At 42.2% G+C, this 26,183-nt stretch overlaps 1 protein-coding gene across 2 annotated transcripts in view; it reads left to right on the top strand.

Annotated features, from left to right (window-relative positions):
- PTCHD4 (patched domain containing 4) overlaps positions 1–21,185 on the top strand; it is a 124,330-nt gene extending 103,145 nt beyond the window's left edge. For both annotated transcript variants that reach the window (XM_054023571.1, XM_054023572.1), the window contains exon 3: positions 19,552–21,185. In XM_054023571.1, the coding sequence (XP_053879546.1) occupies positions 19,552–21,185 (1,634 nt within the window). The remainder of the gene's footprint in view (positions 1–19,551) is intronic.
- The last annotated feature ends 4,998 nt before the right edge of the window (positions 21,186–26,183 follow it).

Genomic DNA, 26,183 nt, shown 5'->3' on the forward strand with positions numbered 1-26,183 from the left:
ACAGGGTTTTTTACGGGGGAAAATTCCCTGCTTGACAGTTTCTTTAAATGGAAGAAAGAGATGAGCCTGAACCGAAATTCAAGATCCAGTTACTCCACAAATCCTCAAATATTACAAGGCCAAGCACAAATCAATTGTTCAGCTTGCAAAACTCTCAGTATTTTTTAATATTTTTGAAACCTAAAACTTCGCCTGTGCTAGAAAACTACTTTTTTAATGATACCAGCACTTCCAGTGGGGACACGGTTATATCAGTATGAAGGTGCTTTATATTGATATAGCTATTCCTGTACAGGCAATAAGCTATACTGCTATAAGGCACCTTTATATTGGTATAATACATCCACACTAAGTTTGTACCAGTATATTATGTCAGTAAAAAGTCACACCTCTAACTGAAATAGCTATACTGGTCCAAAATGTGTGTGTAAACCAGCCCTTAGGAATCTCTATGATAGGTTGTTGTGATACACAGAGCAACAAACCTGTCAGAGACAGGGTTCCCACTCCAATCCTTATTCCCCGTTTTTTTCCCCCTGGGTTATGTTTCTAGGAAGGAAAGGACACATTCAAAATAAAATATAAGAATGGTGGACAACTCAGCAGGCTGACACTGCCCTAATGAGGCCCCGGAGAAAATGGAAACAGTTTTCAGATGCTATTAGAATGGTGCCAAAAACTTAATTATCCCCTGTTGGGACACACTGCTAATGGTCAGGTTTCATACATATTAATGAGCTATTAATAAACTGCTAAATGCTGCTAACCAGAGTGTGTGTGGGGCGAGGGGAAGGGCTGGGGATTTTTAAGGTTTACACAAGCCAACACGGCTCATGTTTATAAAGCCAACGCTGCACATGACTGAAATCCATGGGAGTCTTGCCCTGCAGTATAGGCTAAGCTAGCCCATTTTATGCAACTGATATTATATAGGAGGATTTGATCAGGCTTTGTGATGAGTCCAAGGGACTGAACATGGGGCTACTCTCCAGGAAGGAACTCCAGGAAGTGGGGAGGGATAGCTCAGTGGTTTGAGCATTGGCCTGTTGTGAGTTCAATCCTTGAGGGGGCCACTTAGGGATTTGGGGCAAAAATCAGTACTTGGTCCTGTTAGTGAAGGCAGGGGGCTAGACTCAATGACCTTTTGGGGTCCCTTCCACTCCTATGAGATAGGTGTAACTCCAACTCCTCAATATAATTGCAGCTCCACACCAGGCACACTTACCTGTGGCCTGGAGACTAATTAGGGTTGTGTAGTGAAAGAGGCTGTTGCTTGTAGGACCCCTGCCTCATTTGTTGCAGAAGATGGGTAATGTATGAGGCTTGCAAGAAGAGATAGGATGGTCTCATGGCTAAGAGTCTATCCATGCCTCTGCCACAGAGTTCCTGTGTGATGCTGGGCAAGTCACTTAAAACAAAATGTTCACACACGGTCACTAATTGTGTCTTTCTCACGTTCTGGGTGCCCAGGGCACGAGGCGCTTGAGGTCTGATTTGTAGCAGGGTTGAGCACTCAACGTTGCAACTGAAGTCGATTGGAGCTGTGCTTTGAGCATATAAAGTGCTATAAAAATGCTAATTACTTTGGAAAATAACAACCTAGATGTCTCAAGTTGGGTATCCAAAATTAGTGGGTATTTAACAATTTTAGCCTTAGCCTTAATCTCTCAGTGCCTCAGTTCCCCTGCTATAAAATGGGGAGGATCATATTACTTAATCTCACAGGAATATTATGAAGATAAACTCGTTGATGTTTTCAATGCACTCAGGCACCATGGTGAGACCACCTCAGAAACACCTAGGGGACTATTAATCATTCTGTGTCGAGTGCAGGATTTGAATGGTGTGCAATAAATAACACTTAGGGCCACACATTGAATGAGGAGGATACTCATAAAACTTCCATTAAAACTACATTAAAAGTACATTACTAAGGTTGCAAAGTCAAGCACTCAGAAGTTAGGAAATGCCAGACTTAAGGTTGTCTGTATGACCTTAATTCTAGCATTTTGCACATGCATTATTATACAGTCTTAATCACATGCTCACATATTATTTTTCCATAGGATGCCTGCCTCCTTCAGACACCCATCCCAACCTCCCCACTCAGCTAGTTGTCCCAGTCCCCCACCCCCTTGACTACTCGTGCTATCTGTAATGCGAGGTACTATAACACTTTGAGGCCTATCCCGGTGAAACCTTCAGTATACCATGCATAATACATTATTATGATATTTATGTACATGTGTTTTAGTGAGGCGCAATGGTCTAGTGGAGCGGGGACTGAACTGAGGGGTGTTCTATTCCAGACTCTGCTATGGGGAAGACTGTCTTTGCCTCAGTTTCCTTTCCTTTGTCTGTCTTGTCAATTTAGACTTTACACTCTTCAAGTCAGGGACTGCCTGTTGCTTTACATATATACAGCTGTTAGCACAATGGGTCCCTGATGATGGTTGCCTATAGGCACTCTCATAATACAAATAATAATTTAAAACTACAGAAACCATTGCCTCGCTTTCCAGGCTGCCCAGAAAAGCTCACCTACTCTGGGGTGCACTCAGTGGTGGAGCCAGGTTTTACATTGGAGGAGTGGTGTGGGAGTGATGGGTCATTGGTGGTGAGCTGGAGAGCAAGCCCACCTCACAGTCAGCCGGCAGTGGCAGCTTCTGTCTCATGGGGCTGGGCCTGGCTCTCCACACTGAACGTTGCAACCTGGCATATGGGGTCACTGAACCAGTTGGGTTTGGCCTGGCTGCTCCATGGTTATGGCTGAGAGGTGGACAGGCCAAATTTGAGTGACTGGAGTTGCACAGGGGTTGCAGCACATTCGGCTCCAGGCAGCATGTCTCAATGGCTGGAACAGGGATCTGGGCACAGCCTCGCAGGACAGGAGCCGTCGCTGCCAGATGAGTGCTGGGTGGGTTCACTCTCCAGGCCAGTGTGAAAATTTGTGTCATGAGCTCCTTCTGTCAATTGCATAATATGCTTGAAAAGGAGCCACAGATACACATAAGGCCACCTTGGGGGGGCGGTCACCCCATGCCCTGTTAGTTCTGCCACTGTTAGTTCTGCACTGTAGCAACAGACTCATTCACATCCCAGTTGTAGCACCTTTAATACACTGGTGAGCACTCATTCTTGCTAACAATCCTAGGTGCTAATAAGCACAAGTAAGTCTAGCTCCCACCCCGCAAAAAGATAAAAGTTAACATTTAGCATTGCACTTCAGCTAATCCTGCATGTACAGAAAGGCTAAAAAAAAATTACCTAGTCAGCATCTGGGAGCTCACCTGTTTCCAGAGTAGTATAAGGCTCTGTCTTCTTTGCCAAAAAAAAAAAAAAAAAAAAAAAAAAGTGTGTTTTTACTTCAAGATAGATATCTCAATGTGAAACAAGGCACTGGAGATTTTACCTCAGCGTTGCTACCTGAGGTGGATTCCAGGTGAGGGGTCTGAGGTTGATTTGACTAGCTGGATCAAGGTGGTAACAGGATCCTTAGAGGTTTTTAAGGTCAGGCTTGACAAAGCCCTGGCTGGGATGATTTGGTTGGGGATTAGTCCTGCTTTGAACAGGGGGTTGGACTAGATGACCTCCTAAGGTCCCTTCCAACCCTGAGATTCTATGATTCTATGATTCTACTGGGGCCCTGCCTCCACTAGGATTTTACATCAAGAGAGCTATCTTGAACTGGCCATCTCATTGTAAAAACACACCGATTTTATGCAGCAAACACAGCCTTCATTAGACTCTTTGGTGTGTTATGAAAGCAACAAAAACAAGATGATTATAGAGTCATAGGGCCGGATCCTCAGCTGGTGTACATCAGCACAGCTCCATTGACCTCCAGGGTGGTATGCTGATTTACACCAACTGAGGATCTGGCTCATAGAAGTCAGAGCTGGAAAAGACCTGTTAGGTCATCCAACCTCGCTCCCTGCCAATGGGAGATTGATCCCTACAATGCTTTATCAGTCTAGCTCAGGAGTAGACAACCTATGGCACGCAGGCCAAAGGTGGCACGCGAGCTGATTTTCAGTGGCACTCACACTGCCCGGGCCCCGGCCACCAGTCTGGGGGGCTCTGCATTTTAATTTAATTTTAAATGAAGCTTCTCAAACATTTTTAAAACCTTATTTACTTTACATACAACAATAGTTTAGTTATATATTATAGACTTATAGAAAGACACCTTCTAAAAATGTTAAAATGTATTACTGGCAGGGGCGGCTGTATGTATTTCGCCGCCCCAAGCACGGCAGTCAGGCTGCCTTCGGCGGCATGCCTGCAGGAGGTCCACTGGTAACACGGATTCGGCGGTATGCCTGCGGGAGGTCCTTCGGTCCTGCGGCTTCGACGTACCCGCCGCCGAAGCCACAGGACTGGTGGACCTCCTGCAGGCATGCCACTGAAGCCAGCCTGACTGCCACCCTCGCAGCGACCGGCAGGGAGCCCCCCGTGGCTTGCCGCCCCAGGCACGTGCTTGGGGTGCTGGTGCCTGGAGCCGCCTCTGATTACTGGCACGCGAAACCTTAAATCAGAGTGAATAAATGAAGACTCGGCACACCACTTCTGAAAGGTTGCCGACCCCTGGTCTAGCTTTAAATTATTCAAGCAATGGGATAACCTCAGGCTCCCCGGGGAGACGATTTCACAGACTAATGGATCTCATTATTGGAAGGTTTAATCTGAATACCAGTTAAAATTTCCCTTAATTTTATCCCATTGCTCCTAGTTATACCCTTCTCCTTTGGGTACCTCTAAACCAGGGGCTCTCAACCTTTCCAGACTACTGCGCCCCTTGCAGGAGTCTGATTTGTCTGGCGTACCCCAAGTTTCACCTCACTTAAAAACGACTTGTTTACAAAACCAGACATAAAAATACACAAGTGTCACAGCACACTGTTATTGACAAATTGCTGACTTTCTCATGTTTACCATATAATTATACAATAAATCAATTGGAATATAAATATTGTACTTACATTTCAGTGTATAGTATATAGAGCAGTATAAAACGTCATTGTCTGAATGAAATTTTAGTTTATACTGACTTCACCAGTGCTTTTTATGTAGCCTGTTGTCATCCTAGGCAAATATGTAGATGAGTTGATGTACCCTGTGGACGACCTCTGTGCACCCCCAGGAGTATGCATACCCCTGGTTCAGAACCACTGCTCTAAACAGTTCTTCCCCTTCCATTGTGAATACATCCTTCAAAAATGTGTGGACTGTTCTCTTGTTTGTCACACTCACAAATATCTCAGTCATTCTTCAGCCAAGCTTTACACACTTGCTCCTTCTAATCTCTCCTCCTGCCCGTTGATAATTTTTGTTGCTTTTCTTTGAATCCCACAAATTTGCCTACTGCTTCCTAGAACTGAAGAACAGTAAGTAGCCAAACTCACTGCTTCAATTATGATCAGAGTTTAGAGATTGCATCACATTATTTTACATGGACAAATCAATTTGATACTAAAATGCTTCCATTCCCTATGACCCCATTGATAACTTCATATTCCCAGTCTTCTTCCTGATCTTTCTAGTCACAGATCCATTTTGTACTTAGCAGCTTCAGTCTTCTAATCAGCTTCACAAATCTACCCAGTGTATTTGGCATAAATGAATAAATAATTAATTCATTAGTAACTTGATCTAAATTCATTTCACGTTTTTAAAGCTGCATCATCTGATGACAATTTCTGTTTGTATAATCGCTGTTTATAAAGTTAATCTAGCGGCATAGATGAGAAGAAGAAAAAAAGGATTTTAACCATTGCTAAGGCACAGCAGAAAAATAAGTGGTATTCAGGGGATATATACAATTTTCAAGCTGTATATATTGATTAAAATGTAAATCACATGACAAGCTAATTAAACAAATCCATCTGGATCTATACTCTACATTTAGATCTGCTCCAACTCAGAGTGATTTTTATTATTAGGCATTTTAGTATTCACTGAACAAAAAAAGAAAGAACATCCAAAATCTGTGAAGTTGCAAAATGTGACTTTAAAACAAAAAGTGCCAGGCTAACCTTGAACACAGAAAAATGCCAGCATGGTTCTGTTAGTAACACAGGACTAATAGGTCATTGGTTCAAATCCAGCGCTAAAGCTTGGTCTCATACCCAATGCCAACGGCAGTGCAGTTCCAAAAAGCAGTTGTAGATGCTATAACTAGGGAAATATTTGAAATCGAAGTTGCTAAATTATCATCTAGAGTCTTGTGCTGCCTGCAAAGACATAAAGATTTTGTACACTTTGATTCCTTGCATTCTTCTCCCATTCAAGCCTTGGCTGGGTTTACTTTGAAGATTTTGATTTAACATTTGTTTTTGAACATCTACATTAAATATTTCAACTGTTTTTAATATGATATGGATACCTTTGTTCATTATGATTACATTTAATGTATTATTGCTATTATTATTCAATCAGGATCAAGGCCCCATTGTGTTGTCTCTGTGCAGACACAGATATAAGCAGTCCTTGCCCTGGAGGGCATACAATCTGAGAAACACAAACAGATGGAAGGTTGCGGGCACGGATGTAACACTGAAGCAAATGGACATAGTGGTGATTGGCATCATTTTCTTAGTCACATGTTTTGTAGTTGATTGTTGTTGCTGTTTTTAATTGGCGGTAAAATCAGGATGAAGGGACTGGCAAGAAAAGGGAGCTAGTGAAAGTAAAGGAGCAGGAAATGGGAGGAAGGGGAAGAGTGACACCCACTGCTTGTTACCTGCCTCAAGGTATGGCCAGACTACCCGCCGTATCGGCGGGTAGCAATCGATTTATCGGGGATCGATATATCGTGTCTCGTTAAGACACGATATATCGATCCCCGAACGCGCTCCCGTCAACTCCGGAACTCCACCGGAGCGAGCGGCAGTAGCAGAGTCGACAGGGGAGCCGCGGCCGTCGATCCTGCGCTGTGAGGATGGGAAGTAAGTTGGAATAAGATATGTCGACTTCAGCTACGGTATTCCCGTAGCTGAAGTTGCATATCTTACATTGACACCCCCCCCCCAGTGTAGACCAGGCCTTACTGATGTATCCAGCAGTCTGAGTGGGTGTAATTTACATACCCAGGATCCATAGGTAGGTGAAAGTAATATTAGCATGAGGGCGCCTTTAACTTATATCTTCTTCCAGTTCCTCAGTGTGGGAGTTACACCGGCTCAGCCTTCCAGACACAGCTGTAGACTGGGTTTAAGTCAGTGTAATAGAGACTAAGAGTGAGCTCTTTGGAAGTACTCACTGTTGACCTGACTCTGTAATAGTGAAATTCCCAATGACTAATCCCCAATAGGAGCAGAGTTAGGCCAGAGCTGAGCAATAGTGAAAATCTCACCCTCATATGAGTGTAAGGAAGGGTCTAGCGTCCTCCAGCTTCTGAATTTGGCCCAAGGACTAAAACTTGAGTTGCTCACGGTATCTCTATCAGTGAAGAACTCCTAAAATGCAGTGACGAGACCAGCATGATTGTGGGCCTCTCCCTGGCTCTGAGGCATATTTAAAAGACCTCTGAAAACATCAACACTAATAGACATAAATACAAACATTTAAAACAAAGGTGACAGCACTAGCCCTGCTGCTCACCTCGGTGAGAGAGTGCAGAGCAATTCATTCCATGATTTTTTTTAATTGGGGTTCACATGGGAAGCAAGGCCGCCCAGAGGATTCAGGGGGCCTGGGGCAAAGCAATTTCAGGGGCCCCTTCCATAAAAAAAAGTTGCAATACTATAGAATACTATATTCTCGTGGGGGTCCCTGTGGGGCCTGGGGCAAATTGCCCCACTTCCCCTCCCCCACCCCACCCCGGGCGGCCCTGGTGGGAAGTGGAACACAATGCAGGAGCTGGAAACCATCCATTCACACATGCAAAATATCATTAGCTGGCACAGGTATGTTAAGGCAGCGGAAAAACTTTTTAGGCATAAATGTGTTCAGGGTGGGGGGTTTTTTGCTCAAAGTGCTAAACTATAGAAAAACCAGTGTCCTGAGACAGATTTCCCTGCAGGGCCCCTTCAGTAAAGATATGCAGTTCTGCTGGATGATATTTCACTGCGCTTCATTTAACATTCCTGCTATAGAAGCCAGCTTTTTTAATTAGCCATTTTATTATTAGAGGGACATGTGACTTAAAAGAGCAATTCTGTACTGCATACTTTTTCAGAAAGAGAGACACAGCAGGGTACAAGCACCTTTCTCAGTGTGTCTGTATAAATCCAATCAGCATTAGTGAGTGTTATCCTACACGCAATGCCTTCAAGAGGGCAATGCACTTGAAAGTCTATTTCATCATGTTTTTTAAAAAGCATTGCTTATATTCAGTCCTGAAATTGTCACAAAGGCCACAATCCTCAAAGGCTTCTAAATTCCATTGAAATCCAAGGACGTTAGGAGACTAAATACCTTTGAGGATCTGGAGCAATCTCAAAGGAGAGAAAGGAAAGTGTCCATAGTGTGATGATGATTTCAGCAGGGTGCTGTCCTTGGGTCTTTGGCAGGATTTTACATATTGTTGCTTACGATTCCAGGTGTGTGTGTGGTTCGAAATGTCTCCTTAGTTACATTCATAAAATGGAGGTGTTTTACTGCACTTGCTAGTGGGTGTTTCCAATCGGGGGCACAAGATCCCTTTTCAGAGAGGAAGGCTGAGCTTGTGATTAAAGCACGGCCCTAAGGCTCTAGGAGAACTAGGTTCAATGCCTCACTCTGCCGCATAGTGTGGTTCACAGCTACTGCTGCCTTTGTGACCTTGCCCAAGTCAGGGAGAGTAGAAATGTTTCCATTCACCCACCTTCATCTGTCTCTTATGGTCAAGGACTGTCTTTTATTATGCATTTGTACAGCGCTTAGCGCAGTGGGGCCCCACTCTCACACTACTACCATATAATATAAGTTATAAGTCACCCCTCCTGTCGCTACTATATGGCAGAGTGGGGTTTGGGCTTTATTCCCATCAGTACCTCTTTCTCACTGTATGACCTCAAGCAAGTCACTTAACCTTTGCTTCAGTATCCCCACCTGTAAAATAAGGCTACTAATACCTATCCAACCGGTGGTTCTAAGGGGCTTACGGGATTTATATTTGCAAAGCATTATAGAGCTGAAAATTGCTATTATAAGTACAAAATTCTTATTATCAGATGAAAGCCCTGGGCATGCCTGCTGAGAGGTGCATGACCTATGCAAAAATGTATTCAAGAGTTGCGTGTGTGCAAATGCTTAAACAGAGGGTAGTGGTCTTAAATGCTGCAAATGTAAAAGAATTATTAGTCACTTAGCAATCAGTTGACACCTGAGGCTCTGTGAATTGCTTAGTTTCCAGAAAAGAAGAATTAAAAGGATGCACAATATAGAAAGCATTCCACCCCCTGCCCCCCGCATCCACTGGGATAGAATCACTGGAATGGGGATGGGTAGTGGAGATGATTGTATAGTAAAATGACCCCTTAAAGGCACATCTATACAAATAACTTTTGCTGGTATAGCAGTGTTGGTTAGGGATGTGATTTTTTAAAGACATTTCTATACCAGCAAAAGCCCTAGTGTAGTTGATATTGGGTACTTCTCTATATTTGCAGAAAAGTGATTTTGCCAGTTTGTCACTCAGGGAACTGGTATAAACTATACCAGTGAAAACACTTTTGCCGATATAAACTGTATCTCCACTATGAAGGTTTGCCAATATAGCTATATCTGTATAGCTGTATCACCAAACCTTTTCAAGTCTAGACGAGGTTTTAATCTAAAAGATTAGAATGTCATAATCTCCTCCTCCCCACAAGAATGGATTTAGTACAACCATCTCTCTTTTTCTCACCCTGTTTAATCTCACTTTATTCATTATTATTATTTATGCTGCAGTAGAACCTGGAGGTCCCAATCATGGGCATATGGAACGGCTGCCATATAGGAGAGATTAATAAGACTGGGACTTTTCAGCTTGGAAAAGAGATGACTAAGGGGGGATATGATTGAGGTCTATAAAATCCTGACTGGTGTGGAGAAAGTAAATAAGGAAGTGTTATTTACTCCTTCACATAACCCAAGAACTAGGGGTCACCAAATGAAATTAATAGGCAGCAGGTTTAAAACAAACAAAAGGAAGTCAACATGTCAAACTCCTTGCCAGAAGATGTTGTGAAGGGCAAGAACTAGAGAAAGAACTAGATAAATTCATGGAGGATAGGTCCATCAATGGCTGTTAGCCAGGATAGGCAGGGATGATGTCCCTAGCCTCTGTTTGCCAGAAGCTGGGAATGGGTGACAGGGGATGGATCACTTGATGATTACCTGTTCTGTTCACTCCCTCTGGGGCACCTGACATTGGACACTATTGGAAGACAGGATACTGGGCGAGATGGACCTTTGGTCTGGCCCAGTATGGCTGTTCTGATGTTCTTAATGTTCTAACAGATAAAGCACAAGATGGGGTATCACCAAATCACAGTAGGGAACAGCACAGCTGGCTTCTGATGGAACCCCCCGCCCTCACCCTCAGGAAGTGCCATTTAGGCATACCTGTAGAATATACGCCACTTGGAGAAGGGGAGCTTAAAAAGATTAAACTGGCCACAAAAAGAGGGACGTTTGCCCAGGAGTAGAGAGGCTGCTAGGCACAGCTAGTGAGCTCCAGTAGCAAGGGGAACCCAGTCTGAAGCAGTGTCCAGCCTTTCCTTCCCTCTTGCACTTGTTTGGAACAGACTGACACTATGAGCTTGATATAGGCAAAGGACCCTGGAGGTCTGCTTCTGGCAATAATCTGTGGCAGGATGACAGGAGTGCTTCCATGGACTACAGACATGTTAAACTGTAGTTGGGCTCTGAAAAAACCTTGGGAGTAAGCTGAACTGCTGCTGGAAACAGTGAAATTGCCCAGGATTGGGAGCTTCCATAGGGGACTCAAGGACACAAGACTCAACAAGACTATAATCAAGCCCAGGCTGAGGATCGGCCAACTACACGACTTCTTCTATAGTAAGTAGGGGGAAAAGTGGTGTGATCATGGGCGATTTCAATATGAGTAATATATGCTGGATGTGCCATGTACTAAAACATCCTTGGAATTCTGAAATATTATAGATGACAATATCCTAACTCAGAAAGTATTGCAGCCAACCCTGTGGGATTCTATATTAGACCTTGTCTTGATAGATGAAGAGGAACTGATCACATAACTAAAATGTAATCGTAACTTAAGTACAAGTGATCAAGATTTGATCATATTTATAATGTGCAAAGAGAATATAGCCCAGACCAGTGAAATATATACTTTAACAGGGCCAGTTTCACAAAACAAAAGAAAATATGAGCCAAATAAGCTGAGAGGAAGAATTGAATAAGAAAAATGTGATGCCCAAAAAATGAGATGCCCAAAAAAGGTGATGCCCAAAAAGCCACAACTGAGGAAGAAAGGCATACCTGGTTTAGAGAGGAAGTGAAGGCAACTATAAAATATATATAAAAGAAATGGAAGAAAGGGGAAGATGATAGTAATGAATATAAATTAGAAGCAAAGGGACACAAGGAGAAATCTATGGCCAGCAGATTTAAGGACAATAAGACTGAGTTTTTAAAGTATATTACGAACAAAAAGAATGCCAGCAATGATATTAGTTTATTACTAGATAGAAATGGCAGAATTATCAATAATAATGTAGAAAAGATAGAAGTGTTCAATAAATATTTCTGTTCTGTATTTGGGAAAAAAACAGATGATGTAGTCAAATCATATGATAATACTCTTTCCAATCCACTGGTATGTCAGGAGAATGTTAAACAGAAGCTACTAAAGTTAGACATTTTTAAATTAGCAAGTCCAGATAACTCGCATCCAAGAGTTTCAAAACAGCTGACTGAGAAACTTGCTGGACCATTAATGTTGATTTTCAATAAATCTTGGAACACTGGGGAAGTCCCAGAAAACTTGAAGAAAATTAATTTTGCCCCTGTTTCAAAAGGGTAAACAAGATGACCTGGGTAATTATAGTCATAGAATATCAGGGTTGGAAGGGACCTCAGGAGGTCATCTAGTCCCACCCCTTGCTCAAAGCAGGACCAATTCCCAACTAGTCCTGTAAGTCTGACATCGATCCTGAACAAGATAATTGAGCAGCTGATAGGGGATTCAATTAATAAAGAATCAAAGGATGGTAATTTAGTTAATGCCAATCACCATGAGTTTATGGAAAATATATCCTGTCAGAGTAACTATATCTTTTTATTATGAGGTTACAAGTTTGGTTGATAAAGGTAATAGTGTTGATGTAATACACTTAGACTCCTGTAAGGCATTTGACTTGGTGCCACATGACATGTTGATTAAAAAAACTAAAAAGATTTAAAATGAACATGGCATACATTAAATGGATTAAAAGCTGACTAACTGTTAGGGCTCAAAATTAAATGGCAAACCAGGAACCATCATCAGACGGTGTCTTTCTAGTGGGGTCCTATAGGGATTGGTTCTTAGCTATTTAACATTTTTTTTTAATGACACAGAAGAAAAAATAAAATCATCACTGATAAACTTTGCAGATGACACAAAAAATGGGGGAGTGGTAAATAATGAAGAGGACAGGTCACTGATAGAGAGTGATCTGGATCACCTGGTAAACTGGGCTCAAGCAAACAATATGCATTTTAACATAGCTAAAAGTAAATGTATACTTTTTGGAACAAAGAATATAGGTTGCACTTAAACGATGGGGGACTCAATCCAGAGAAGAATTGACTCTGAAAAAGCTTTGGGGGTTGTGATGGATTATCAGCTAGCCATGAGCTTCCCGTACTATGCTGTGTGCAAAAGGGCTAATGAGATCCTTGGGTGCATAAACAGGAAACTCTTAAGTAGGAATAGAAAGAATATTTTACTCTGTATTTGGCAAGGTTTGACCATCTCTGGAATACTGTGTTCAGTTCTGGTGTCAAGAAGGATGCTGGTAAATTGGAGAAGGTTCAGAGAAGACCATAAGAATGATTAAAGGATTAGCAAACATGCCTTATAGTGTTAGACTCAAGAAGATCAGTCTAGTTAGCTTTAAAAAGCAATGGGAAAGGGGTGCTTTGATTAGAGTCTATACATACCTAAATGGGGAACAAATATGTACTAATGGTCCTTTAATCCAGCAGAGAAAGGTATAACCCAACCCAATGTCTAGAAGTTGAAGTTAGACAAATTCAGACTGGAAATGAATTGTAAATTTTTAACAGTGAGAATAATTAACCATTAGAACAACTTACCAAGGCCATAGTGGATTCTCCATCATTGACAATTTTTAAATCAAGATTGGATGTTTTTCTAAAAGATATGCCCTAGGAATTATTTTGGAGAAGTTCTATGGCCTGTTTTATACAGGAGATCAGACTAAAAAGATCACAATGGTCCCTTCTGGCCTTGGAATCTATGAATCTGTGAAAGATAAGTGCATGCTTAAGTATTTTGGTGGATAAGGCCAGAGTGCTTGGCACCCTGCAGGATTGAATCCATAAATGAGCTCTCAATGTTCTACTGCGGGTTGGTGGGGGGAAAGAGTCAGGAGGGCTTATTGGAGGAGTGTGAAATATTTCTGCTGAGAATCGTGTTGTTATGAATTCCAGATGCCATTCGTATCATCTGAACTTTCACTCATGTGTGTGAATTTTAAAAGCAAAAATGACTCTGTTTGCTAAGTGTGGGGGAGGGCAATGAACCCATTTTACAGAAAAAACAATAGAGGTTGATTGGACCACCACAGGTCCATGTCGATGACATGTGGAAATTAGCCAGTGTAGGATTGGGGGGAGTGGGCGTTGCTTTTGATGGGAAAATAGCCATTTCATCAAAATTTCACATTTTGGGACATGAAAAGGCAAACATTTTCACACAAAACAACCAAATTTTTGATCTCACAAAGATCTTAGCTCTCACCCACTCATTTACCTCCTAGCTGTGCTATGTCACCTGATGAGAAGTCAAGCTTCATTTATCCATCTCATAAAGTATAGATGATGCCCCAGTTCAGCAGCGAGAAAGCAATAAGAACCTGAATAGACCAAAGTATGCGTTGCAGGAAATGATAGTCGCTAGATAGCATATGGGAAATAAAATTAAGCTTATTCAGTCATCAGGAAAATAGCAGAAATTAAGTACCAAAGAGAAGGGGGTAAAGATAGTCAGTGTGGCAGGGAAAAACATGTGGGATGTCCAGATGGACAAAGATGCAGTGGCAAAGGCTCCTTCACAAAGGAGGAAGAAATAGTGGGGAGGGACAGAGAGGAGGAAGTTGCTAGATGAGCAGACGAGAAGGGATGGGAATAAATACAGCTAGGGAACCTGATTCTGTGTGTGCTCAGAATTACTGTGGGTGGGAGGTGGGCACAGAAGGGTTTATCCTTGGGCTGTGAGGTGGTATGAAGGGGAAAGGTGGTAAAGTTGAACGGATCCTACAATGAATTGGCAGGCAGCGGAGAGGCCTGAGGAGGGGCATGATGCTTTGATACGTCAAAGAGAAATGCAGTGTGTGCGCTTTATGACACAGTTCACAGCAGTATGCAGTGCACTGAGGGCCCAGTCATGGCTTACTGTTGCTTAGGTGATGTGAGGGGGAGGAAGGCTTTTCTTATCCTTAGTACCACTAATGTGCACACCATAATGCGGCTGCCTACAGTGCCTGACTGCAGAGGGGGCTGCTAGCGCTGCTGGTAGCCCTGAATGGACTGGAGGGGAGTAAGTCAGTGCAGACTGTGGGAGGGGAGTGTAGCAATGACCCATTTCCCCACTGCACACTAGACAGTGTATGGAGCTCTGTGCTTTGGAGACTGCATCCCACACCTTTTCTAAGCATGTAGCTGAGGCTTCTGGTGAGCACGACCCTAGAACTATTGGGCCGATTCCAAAGTCCGCTGAAGTTGCTGGGGAGTCTTTCTGTTGAAGGCACCACTTTTTACGCCCTTGCCACTTTGACTATCAGCCTCCCTCCCTCAGGCTATGTCTACACTACCGCGGTAGGTCGACCAATGCTATGCAACTCCAGCTATGTGAATAACATAGCTCAGGGGTAGGCAACCTATGGCACGCGTGCCGAAGGCGGCACACAAGCTGATTTTCAGTGGCACTCACACTGCCCGGGTCCTGGCCACCGGTCCGGGGGGCTCTGCATTTTAATTTAATTTTAAATGAAGCTCCTTAAACATTTTAAAAACCTTATTTACTTTACATACAACAATAGTTTAGTTATATATTATAGACTTATAGAAAGAGACCTTCTAAAATGTTAAAATGTATTACCGGCACGCGAAACCTTAAATTAGAGTGAATAAATGAAGACTCGGCACACCACTTCTGAAAGGTTGCCGATCCCTGACATAGCTGGAGTCAACATACCTTAGGTTGAGTTACCACGGGATCTACACTGCGGGGGGTCGACAGGAGAAACTCTCCTGTTGACTCACCTTACTCTTCTCGTTGGGGTCGACTGGAGAGCGATCTGCAGTCGATTTGGCGGGTCTTTACTAGACCCGCTACATCAATCGCCGGTGGATCGATCTCAGAGCATTGATACTGGCTGTAGTGTAGACCTGCCCTCAGGTGGAGCTCCTCCTCCTCCCCATCATGGCTCCAACTCTAAGAGCCTTAATTACCCCCGAAGTGTCCTTTAAGGCGAACTCTGGCACTAATGCTCATACTATTACAAGGATCTCTCTGCTGCCTTCCGCACTGCCGGCAGCAACATTCTGAGAGTCCCTATGAAGAAATGTATCAGAGGGGTAGCCGTGTTAGTCTGAATCTGTAAAAAGCAACAGAGGGTCCTGTGGCACCTTTAAGACTAACAGAAGTATTGGGAGCATAAGCTTTCATGGGTAAGAACCTCACTTGCATCTGAAGAAGCGAGGTTCTTACCCACGAAAGCTTATGCTCCCAATACTTCTGTTAGTCTTAAAGGTGCCACAGGACCCTCTGTTGCTTTTTATGAAGAAATGGTCTCTGACTGGATGATTTTTAAAATTATTCATGAATGATGCACCCTATATTAACTCTCTGGGAAGTGTGATCATTGAGCCAATGTTCAACTCAGTCAGCGGTACCTTTGTTGGAGGAAGCAAGGCGTTCTTAATTGTTGTTGTAATGGGAGTGGAAGCACAGGGACACAGGGGGGAGGGAGGTGCAGGGACACATGATGATGGGGGAGTGCAGAGCTACATAGGGACAGGGGGAGGCTGGATGGGGGCACAGAGACACGGGGACGGGGGGAGAGGGTATAGGGACATATTGGGATGTGGAGTGCAGGGCCACATGGGGATGGGGGGAGTAGGTGTCTGACTGGGGGGTGGAGGGACACATGTGGATGGGGGGGTGCAAAGACACATGGGGCAAGGGCAGATGTTTCTGACTGAATGGGAGGGGCTAGGGGTCAGCAAGGGTCTGCATGGGGGAAGCTCCCTAACAATCCCTCTCTTCCCCCCCCCCAAAAAAAACAACCTGTTCCATGCTTTTCCCACCCATACCCAACAACCCTCAAAGTTCACACCCAGGCTCCCAAGTTCCCAGCAATTTACTTCCCTCTCCTTCAGCTCCTCCGTTACCCCTGACTCCCCCAAGCCTTTGCACTTCTTCTGAGAGGTGCAGGAAATACGGTTCTGTATTGTAGTTTAAATGAATTATTACTCAGAGTTCTATATTAATATGCTGAGTAAGGAATCTATTAGTCAAAAAACATTTCTTGAATCATTTTTGTTGTCTGTATTGTTACAGACATACTTGCTGACAGGTATTTTGAAATAAATGACCAAAAATAATTGAGATTAATCACTGGTGTGATTATATTGTGTTATTTTGACAAATAAAATATGCAGAATTTTACAATATTGTGCACAGAATTTTTAATTTTTTGTTGCAGAATTCCCCCAGGAATATTGTGTGATAATGTGCAACAAGTACCCTGTGACTCTGACCTGGCTCATCATGAACTTACCCAGGAACGCAAAGTTCCCCAGTTATCAAAATCCAAGTTGGCAGGAGAGGAGCATTTCCATTAAGATTTTTTGTTAACCATAAAATTTCTGTAAGGCCAAATATTTACATATCACTGGGGACACTGATTTACAGTGCACACCAGTAAAACAGGCAACATTCACAGCACCTGACATTTTATGCTGTAATTTTCCCAGCCCAGAATGGCTGTCAAGAGTCTGTTTTTGGCACCATAAGTCATGTGTGAATAAGAAAAATTTAAATAAAAAAATGAACCCAACAGACTTTTCAGCACAATTTGTTATCCAGTCACCAGCTGCGGGTCTCCCTATCATCATGTTTCTGATACAATTACAAGGGTTTTTCCTCCTGTCTTGCTGTTTATAATTCTTTTGCTATGCTCAGTAAATATATACACCTCTACCTAGATATAAAGCTGTCCTTGGGAGCCAAAAAATCTTACTGCGTTATAGGTGAAACCGCATTATATCGAACTTGCTTTGATCCGCCAGAGTGCGCAGTCCCGCCTCTCCAGAGCACTGCTTTACCACGTTATATCCAAATTCGTGTTATATCGGGTCGCATTATATCAGGGTAGAGGTGTGTATATATATATATATATATATATATATATCAACATTCTATTTCTACCGTTTTCCAATATCCACCTTTCTTTCTCTGCCCAATGGTATGTCTGCTTCTGTGGTCTGCAATTCTCTTTAGTCTACTGATTCAAAGCCCCGTAAAGTCAAGGACAGGCTTTCCATTGACATCAGCAGACACTGGATTAGGGCTTTGATGTAAGAGATCCAAAATCTAAGATAGTTTAGAACATGGGTTCTCAACTTGGAGTGGGGGCGAGTCATGGCAGAGTTGCAACTACCAACCCTTTCTTTATGACTAGTTGTAAGAGAGTCCCAAAATATTTGTGTGCTGTAATAAGGGGCCACATTATGGAAAAGGTGCAGCGTCACTGGTTTAGCAATTGGCAGGCACTCGAACCAGTCAAAAAAATTTCATTAAAATGTTTGTTCAAAGAAAAGTGGCTTTTTGACCAAAGTAAATGTTTTTTGCTGAATAATCACTAAAATAGCACAACCGTGCTGTGAAACCAACGTTTTGTGAGCTCAGAACATGGCTCATTCATTATGTTAGGGTTTTTGCAGACTCAGGGAGGCCATATGGGTTATATTCTATATAATTTCTTACATTGCTTTCATAGGCATAGTATCTGTGCACCTTCCAGTGGTGCATTATGCTACAACTACACATCTGTCACATGTGGTTCATTCTCTCTCTCATCCTCTCCCCAAAGGGACAATTGCGTGTGCAGTGGAGTGTTTCATTTTCGTGGCGCTTTGATTTTGTGTGTGTGGTTATTTTTCTAACACACTGCTCTATGTTTATATGAAAGAAGGCAGGTCGAAGGAGTCCACCTTGCACTTGGAGCAGAAGGTGGTGAGGTGTGTGATAGTCCTTAGTACTGGTGGGAGTTAATTCCACAGTCTCAAAATGGCACAATCAATTTGTGCGTGGAAGATTCTCTTCACCACAGTGACATCTAAAGATTTAGGGCTGGTCAACAATTTTCTACCAAAACTTGTTTTCAGCAGAATATTGAGTTTTTGACTGAACCAAAATGTTCACAATAAGTGTCTGCTTTCCCCTCAAAATGTTAATTTATTCTGAGAAAACAAAAGCTCCAAAATTGACATTTTATTTCAGATTTTGTCTGGAATTTTTATCACTTTTCATCCAAAAAAATTAAAACATTTTGGCATTCAGGTCTTTGCTTTTTTCAACAAAATATTGAAAATTTCCACAGAGAAAGAAAACTTTTTCTAACCTGCTTCACTAAAAATGTCATTTAAAAACAGTAATTAAATCTTAACCACACAATTTGTGTCAAAATTTATAGATGGGGAATCCCAGAACTCAGATTCTATTCAGTAATAGAGGTTGCCAAGGGCACAGCTTGAATGACCTTCCATGTTCAATACAAAATGTACCCCAAAATGCATCCCATGATTAAACAGTAAATAAGAACCTGTTCTTGTGAGGTTTGGAGCACCTCCTAATGTGTGCTGAGTGCTCTCAGCTCCAATGGTAACTGAGGGTGCTCATTACCTGGCAGGGTCAGGCTCTAATAGCAGAGAGAGAAAGAGAGAGAAAAAGAGGTGTAGACAAGGAGAAAATATAATATTATATATTAATCATTTAAGAAAACATTTTTAAACTCAAGCACTTCAAGATAGGCAACCTAAATCCATATTTAGTTAGCTAAACAATTTGCTTCATTTTGAGTCCAAGTCTTTCCATTCTCTGCAAAGGGCATTGGATCAGCTCCTATCTGAATTGGACCAGCCCCTCTGAATATCAGACAGCTTATTTAGGTACCTAAATATGATTCAAGTGTCTAACTTTGGACATACAAATCTGAAAATTTTACTTGTATTTAATTAGTAAAATGATACAAATGTTTTTTTAAAAGTCTGTTTAGTAAAAAGTGGTTGCCAAAAGTTCACATTAATGATGCAGAAAGAAAAGTGGAAACCTGTGTTTATACATTGTTATTGTTATTATTTTAGGTCATGGAACCAAAGGAGTGTTTGAACTTCTTTCAGGATGGCGCAGAACCAGAGAGAACCTTCCATTCAAGGATAGGGTAGCAGACACCTATTCCGATGTCATGGTCTCCTATACAATGACGAGCTCCTTGTACTTCATAGCCTTTGGTATGGGTGCCAGCCCTTTCACCAACATCGAGGCTGTGAAAGTTTTCTGCCAGAACATGTGTGTCTCCATCCTGTTGAACTACTTCTACATCTTCTCCTTCTTTGGCTCTTGCTTGGTCTTCGCTGGGCAGTTGGAACAGAACCGTTACCACAGTATCTTCTGTTGTAAAATCCCTTCAGCAGAATACCTGGAGAGGAAACCTATGTGGTTCCAAACCATGATGAGTGACGGCCATCAGCACACTTCTCATCATGAGACTGACCCCTACCAGAATCACTTCATCCAGCATTTCCTACGAGAGCATTACAATGAATGGATTACTAACATCTACGTCAAGCCATTTGTGGTGATACTGTATCTCATTTATGCCTCTTTCTCCTTTATGGGGTGCTTACAGATCAGTGATGGGGCCAACATCATCAACCTCCTAGCCAGTGAGTCTCCAAGTGTCTCCTATGCCCTCATTCAGCAGAAGTATTTCAGCAACTACAGTCCTGTGATAGGATTCTACATCTATGAACCTCTTGAATATTGGAATGGCACTGTGCAAGAAGACTTAAAAACACTGAGCCATGGTTTCAATACAGTGTCCTGGATTGAACAATACTATCAGTACCTGAGAGTTGGCAACATCAGCACCACCAACAAAAGTGACTTTATCAGCATCCTCCAGAACTCCTTTTTAAAAAAATCCGAATTCCAGCACTTCAAAAATGACATCATTTTCTCCAAGGCTGGAGATGAGAACAACATCATTGCTTCCCGCATGTATCTAGTGGCCAGGACTAGTGAAAACACCCAAAGGGAGGTGGTGGAATTGCTGGAGAAGTTAAGGCCACTATCTCTAATACAGAGCATCAAATTCATTGTGTTCAATCCTACCTTTGTTTTCATGGACCATTATGGTTTATCAGTAACTATGCCTGTCCTGATTTCTGGCTTTGGCATCCTGCTGGTGTTAATACTGACCTTTTTCCTGGTTATTCATCCTCTGGGAAACTTCTGGTTAATTCTTAGTGTCACCTCAATAGAGTTGGGTGTGCTAGGCTTGATGACTTTATGGAATGTAGACATGGATTGTATTTCTATACTGTGCCTTATCTACGCTTTGAATTTTGCCATAGATCACTGTACACCCCTGCTTTACACATTTGTACTAGCAACTGAGCACACCCGAACTCAGTGTATAAAAAACTCCCTCCAAGAGCACGGGACAGCCATTTTGCAAAATGTTACTTCTTTCCTGATTGGGTTGGTCCCCCTTCTCTTTGTGCCTTCAAACTTGACCTTCACACTGTTCAAATGCCTGCTGCTCACCAGCAGTTGCACACTACTGCACTGTTTTGTTATTTTGCCTGTCTTCCTAACTTTTTTCCCACCCTCCAAAAAGCACCACAAGAAAAAGAAACGGGCCAAAAGGAAGGAGCGAGAAGAGATTGAATGCATAGAGATTCAGGAGAATCCTGATCATGTAACAGCAGTCTGAAAGGCTTAGAAAAAAATAATCTAGATAGATATATATTACAAAGCGTTGCACAGAGATGCAGGGAAAGTAGAGCAAAGATCTCAACTGCTTGCGCTGGCCAGATGTAACAAGGAAAAGGAAGACCAAGAAGGGGTATTTCATGACACGTAAAGGTGAACTCTTCTAAACAAAATAACAAAAGTGAAAATAATCTAAAAATATTTCTTTGAATTCTCATTCTCCACTAAGGAAGAGCCTGTGGGCCTTCAAGTGGTCTTGAATTTAAAACTCTAGCTCTAAATGTGAATTGATCAATCTGCCACATGTAAGACTGAAGTCAGGGAGTGGGGGAGGGGAAGAGTTATCAAGAAGAAAATAGTGTACGCTAGAATGGTTTGATAAAGTTGCCCGGCAAAAAGCAACAAGGGTTTCAAACGAGAAAAAATAAAGAAGAAAAGTAGGGGAGAGTAAAAATGCCATGATATTTTTCGTATTTCTTTTCTTAAGCGGGTTGGTTAAAGTAAACCTATGCACTTGGGAAGTAGATATTTAAATCAATCTCAGCCAAAGTACTTCCCAACTTGAATATACAGTGTGTAACTATATGCCACAGTTAAAACATTATCATTAATTCAGATGGTAAAGCTATACTGCCATGTGATACAGGTACTGGATAAATGGGTATATGGAAGAGGAAATAAGTGTAGGCCATTTGGAAACTCAACGTTGGTTTCTTGAAAACTGACTTTTGACCTTTCTCCCAATGTGGTTATCAAGGACCTCATAATTGATGGTTATTAGTATAAATATATTTTGATACCTGTGAATTCTGGAATTCCCCTTCCATTAACAGATCTTATCAAACTAACCCAGGCCATTACCACTACAATGGTAATTGCAATTACTGCAGCGTTAGCCTCTAGATTCCTAAGTTCTCAGTGTTAACATTAAATGCCGAATATTAATCAAGCAGGAGCTTTATATGTAACGACAGACCACATACTGTAGACTCAGTGATGTGCTCATGCTGTGGCTGAATCAGTTCTGGAGCATGCACGGTACTGGCTTCTATATTTGGTTCAAGGTGCAAAGGTACCTATTTGCTGGTCCCTGCAATATGCTACAGGACATGGGGTTCTCTGCTTCCGTTAGTAAAACGATCAGTACAATATGCTTTTTACCATCTGCATAAAAGAATGTTTTAATGTTTGAGTGAGACTGAGCGAACTTCTAGCTGTAAAGAGCCAGATCAGCCCCTTGGGGGAGTGTTTATTATTATTACTAAATAGTTGTGTGCCTGATGGAATGTCTGCAACATCAAGCTTTGTTATGGCTGTTGAAATTTAATAGAAGGCAGTAAATCTGCACTTACTGCATGACACTAGAATTATGCCATAAAGTATTACAATATGACCTTCCCTGCTTTGTAGAAGCTCAAGAGAAAGAACGAAAAGAGACTTAGCCATTTTTTAGCCTTAAGGCCAAATTCTGTCCTCAGTTATGCCATGTACATCTCCCATCTCAAATAGTGTTTTAAAAGGGCTTGTTTTATACGATCTTAAATGCAATCTCGCTTCAAGTCAATGAGTGATATACAGTGTTGTTGTAGCTGTGTCGGTCCCAGAATATTACAGAGTCAAGGTGGATGAGGTAATATCTTTTATTAGACCAACTTCTGTTGGTGAGAGTGACAAACTTAAGAGCTCTGTGTAAGCTTCAAAGCCTGTCTCTCTCACCAACAGAAGTTGGTCCAATAAAAGATATTACCTCACCCACCTTGTGTCATCAATGAGTGATGTCTTCCTGAATATATGGGATCTGTCTGGAAACTATATAAATGAAATCGTAATGGGGAATGTTTGTTATGTCCATTTTAGGATTCCTTTAAAAGATGTCCAAGCTGTTTACCTCTGGAACTGCGATACACTTGCACATATTTGTGTTCATGGTTGGCTTACTCTAGATTTTAGTGTCAATCTGCAAAGAGAGTTACTGATGAGCGTGTATTCACATATTTCTCTAGAAGGCTTTCTACAGGGAGCTCATTCACTGTTCCATGATGCCTCTCTTCCCTTCCTGCACTGATTTGTGTTTAGGGGGAACCTGAGAAATTCCACTTATCCCACAAAAAGCCATCTGTTCCCTGGTTCTGAAAGTTCATTAACTCCTTCTCTCACCAGGAAATGCAATTTCCCCTTCTCCTCTATGTTTTTCTGAGGTTTCCATTACCATTTGCTAAACATTGGCCCAACCACTATATTCTATACATAGGCAAAACTCCCTTTAAAACAATAGCAGTTCTTGCCTGCAACAGGACTGGAGGAATCATGGGCCTTATAGTACAAAAAGAGATGGGTCCAAATTGCAAAATTGGAATCCAGATGCAAAGTTCAAGCTCCTAGATCCAGGGTTTGGCCCAAGATATAATGATATTGGGGCTATCTGCACAAGTTGAGATCCATATAAAAACTCTGTTAAAGTTTGGGTGTTGGGGAATATTTGGATTTGGGTTTTGGTTTGGACCCATCTTTAATTGTAGGGCATTACTGACTTCAGTCTGTACCTTTAGAATGTGTAGTTTCCAGCCCTTAAAGGAAAATTCACCAGTACCTGGCAGCCTTTCCCCACTAAACCTGAACCTCTAAGGCACAACTGTGAAGTTTGGGGGACAAAACCTCCAAAAATGCAGGCCTCTCCCTGTGAAAACTGCTAGTGTTCAACCCTACTGTCAGGAAGAATGTCCTAATTATTCCCTCCTTTTAAAAAGGGCATTAATTGTATCAAAGTGAACAACATTTTGCATTCTCATAAACATTTCTAGGTCCCTTGTGGAAGAGAAAAGGAGAAAACATTGGAAATTTGTCTTTCCACCCTTTAAACGTGGAGCCAAATTCTCCAGTGTAGCTAAAATCAGATTTTGGCCTTTAACATTTTGCTGCATTTATGCAGAACTGTTCGGGAGGTTGTGATGAGGACATTTTTCATTTTGTAATTACCCATTGCACTTTCCCATTCCAGCTAATCTAATCCTTTATCACTTATGTTAGAACTATGGGATTAACCCTAAATCCAGAACTGAGTATTTCATACATTATTACTTAATAGAGTAACAATTTTTAGGGCCAAAATAGGTATGAATGCATGGCATTTTGCATGCATAATTTTATTAATACTAAATAGATTTTCAAGATACTGTTTTCAGAGTTATTGTTCTCACCTTTTTATTCCATACTATTTCTCTTTAGGAAATTACTCACCAACCTTTTATGCTTATCCGGGTTTATTTTTGCATCGCAGACTCTCACATTTTCTCTAATGGGAAAAAATAGGAATGTATATGCAATATAGTAGTTCGGTATAATTTAATCTGCTATTTTTCCATCTCGGTACCATATTCTGTTCTTAAATTACACAGTTTGACTCAGGCATAACTCCTAGGGTTGCTAACTTTCCAATCTCTCAAAACTGGACACTACAACTATGATCAAAATTTTCTGCCCCAAATACTTTCCAACATATACATTGTCAAACGGGCACAACACAGACTCGCCAGCAGCAGTGGAGATACTAGCAAGATACAGTTACAAATGGGATGGATGAGGGGGGCCACGGGGAGAAGGGAAACTGGCTTTGACTTGCGATTGTTGGCATACAGTTCAGAGCAAACAAACCCTTCCATTTGTAGCAGCACTTGCGTTCTAAGGCAGAGCCCAAGCACCTGGAAGGGAGTTCCTGCCATCATTCTCCACAATGTCCTGCCCTGAAATGCCACTTTGATAGAATGGCTTCAGATTGAAAGTGCAAGGGCTTCCTTTAACAATCTCCCCCAGCAAAGCGAAACTACTATGAGCTGCTGGGACCAGCATGGGGGGGGGGGGTTCCCAGCACACAAGGTGCTGGTACCTTTACCCGAGCCATACCCAACCAAAAGCTCAACTCACCAGAAAGAGAAGAGGGAGGCCATGTCTCTCCTGCTCTGTCCAGCAGCGGCTCAGAGGCAAAGAGTTGGCAAGGAGTGATAGGGGCAGAGCTTTCTGCAGCCAGGGAAGGTTCCCGAAGGTGGGTGTGACCCAGCCCCGGGAGCAGCCCATGCAGGGGAAGAGGAAGTGTCTTTTCCCCAGCCCTGCCAGGACTAACAGCAGGGGTCCCTCCAGCTCTGCCCTTCCCCGGCTCTGAGACCAGTGCTTGGGTTTTAAAGGGGCTTGGGCTGGCTGGGTGGGGGGGGTGACATTGGAATTGCAGTAACCGGACTTCTGGTGTCCAGTCAGTACTTCTGACCAGAGTCTGTACAGGTCCCCTTAAAACTGGACACCTGGCAACCCTAGTAACTCCATCAGCTTCAGTAGAGTTACTCCATATTGAACTAAGATCTGACCCATTGTCTTTAAGGAGGTACCACACAAAATCTCTTTGATATCATCTCTATACATTTCCTGAACTATTCAATTTAGTACATTACTATTAATTATAATACTAGGTTGTTGGGTTTACTGCTTAATTGTTTTTTGATACACATTCAAAACAGAACAAGGTCCTGAGTGTTTCTAGTTCCCACTGATGTCCCTGTGGGTATTAAGGCCAACCAAGGTTAGGTCCTTCATGAGCAAATATAGGTATGCAGTTCTAGGAAAAGACACCACAACATGATGAGATGGGGAAATATATTCTTCACCCACCAAAACCAAGAGTATGGGAAGAAAGGCTCTGACGCAACACAAAAAAAGTTCACTAGGAAGGAAATTCAGAGTTAAAGGAGAACTAGAACATGTGTGAAACATATCATGTGAAATATGACCTAGGTCCTGCAATGCCATCATATAATGGGAATACGGACACTCTAAGGCTAAATCCTGACCTATCCCATCTCACCCAGTAAGAGGATTTTGAAGGCAGGAGCTATGCAAGCTTTGGGGAGAACAGAAGCATCTTGTCCTATTCCCCAGCTCATCCATCACCCAAAATACCTCCACAATTGCCTAGGGTTGTGAGTTCAATCCTTGAGGGGGGGCATTTAGGGAA

The sequence above is a fragment of the Malaclemys terrapin genome, chromosome 3 (genome assembly GCF_027887155.1).
Source record: "Malaclemys terrapin pileata isolate rMalTer1 chromosome 3, rMalTer1.hap1, whole genome shotgun sequence".
In the NCBI taxonomy this organism is placed as follows: Eukaryota; Metazoa; Chordata; order Testudines; family Emydidae; genus Malaclemys; species Malaclemys terrapin.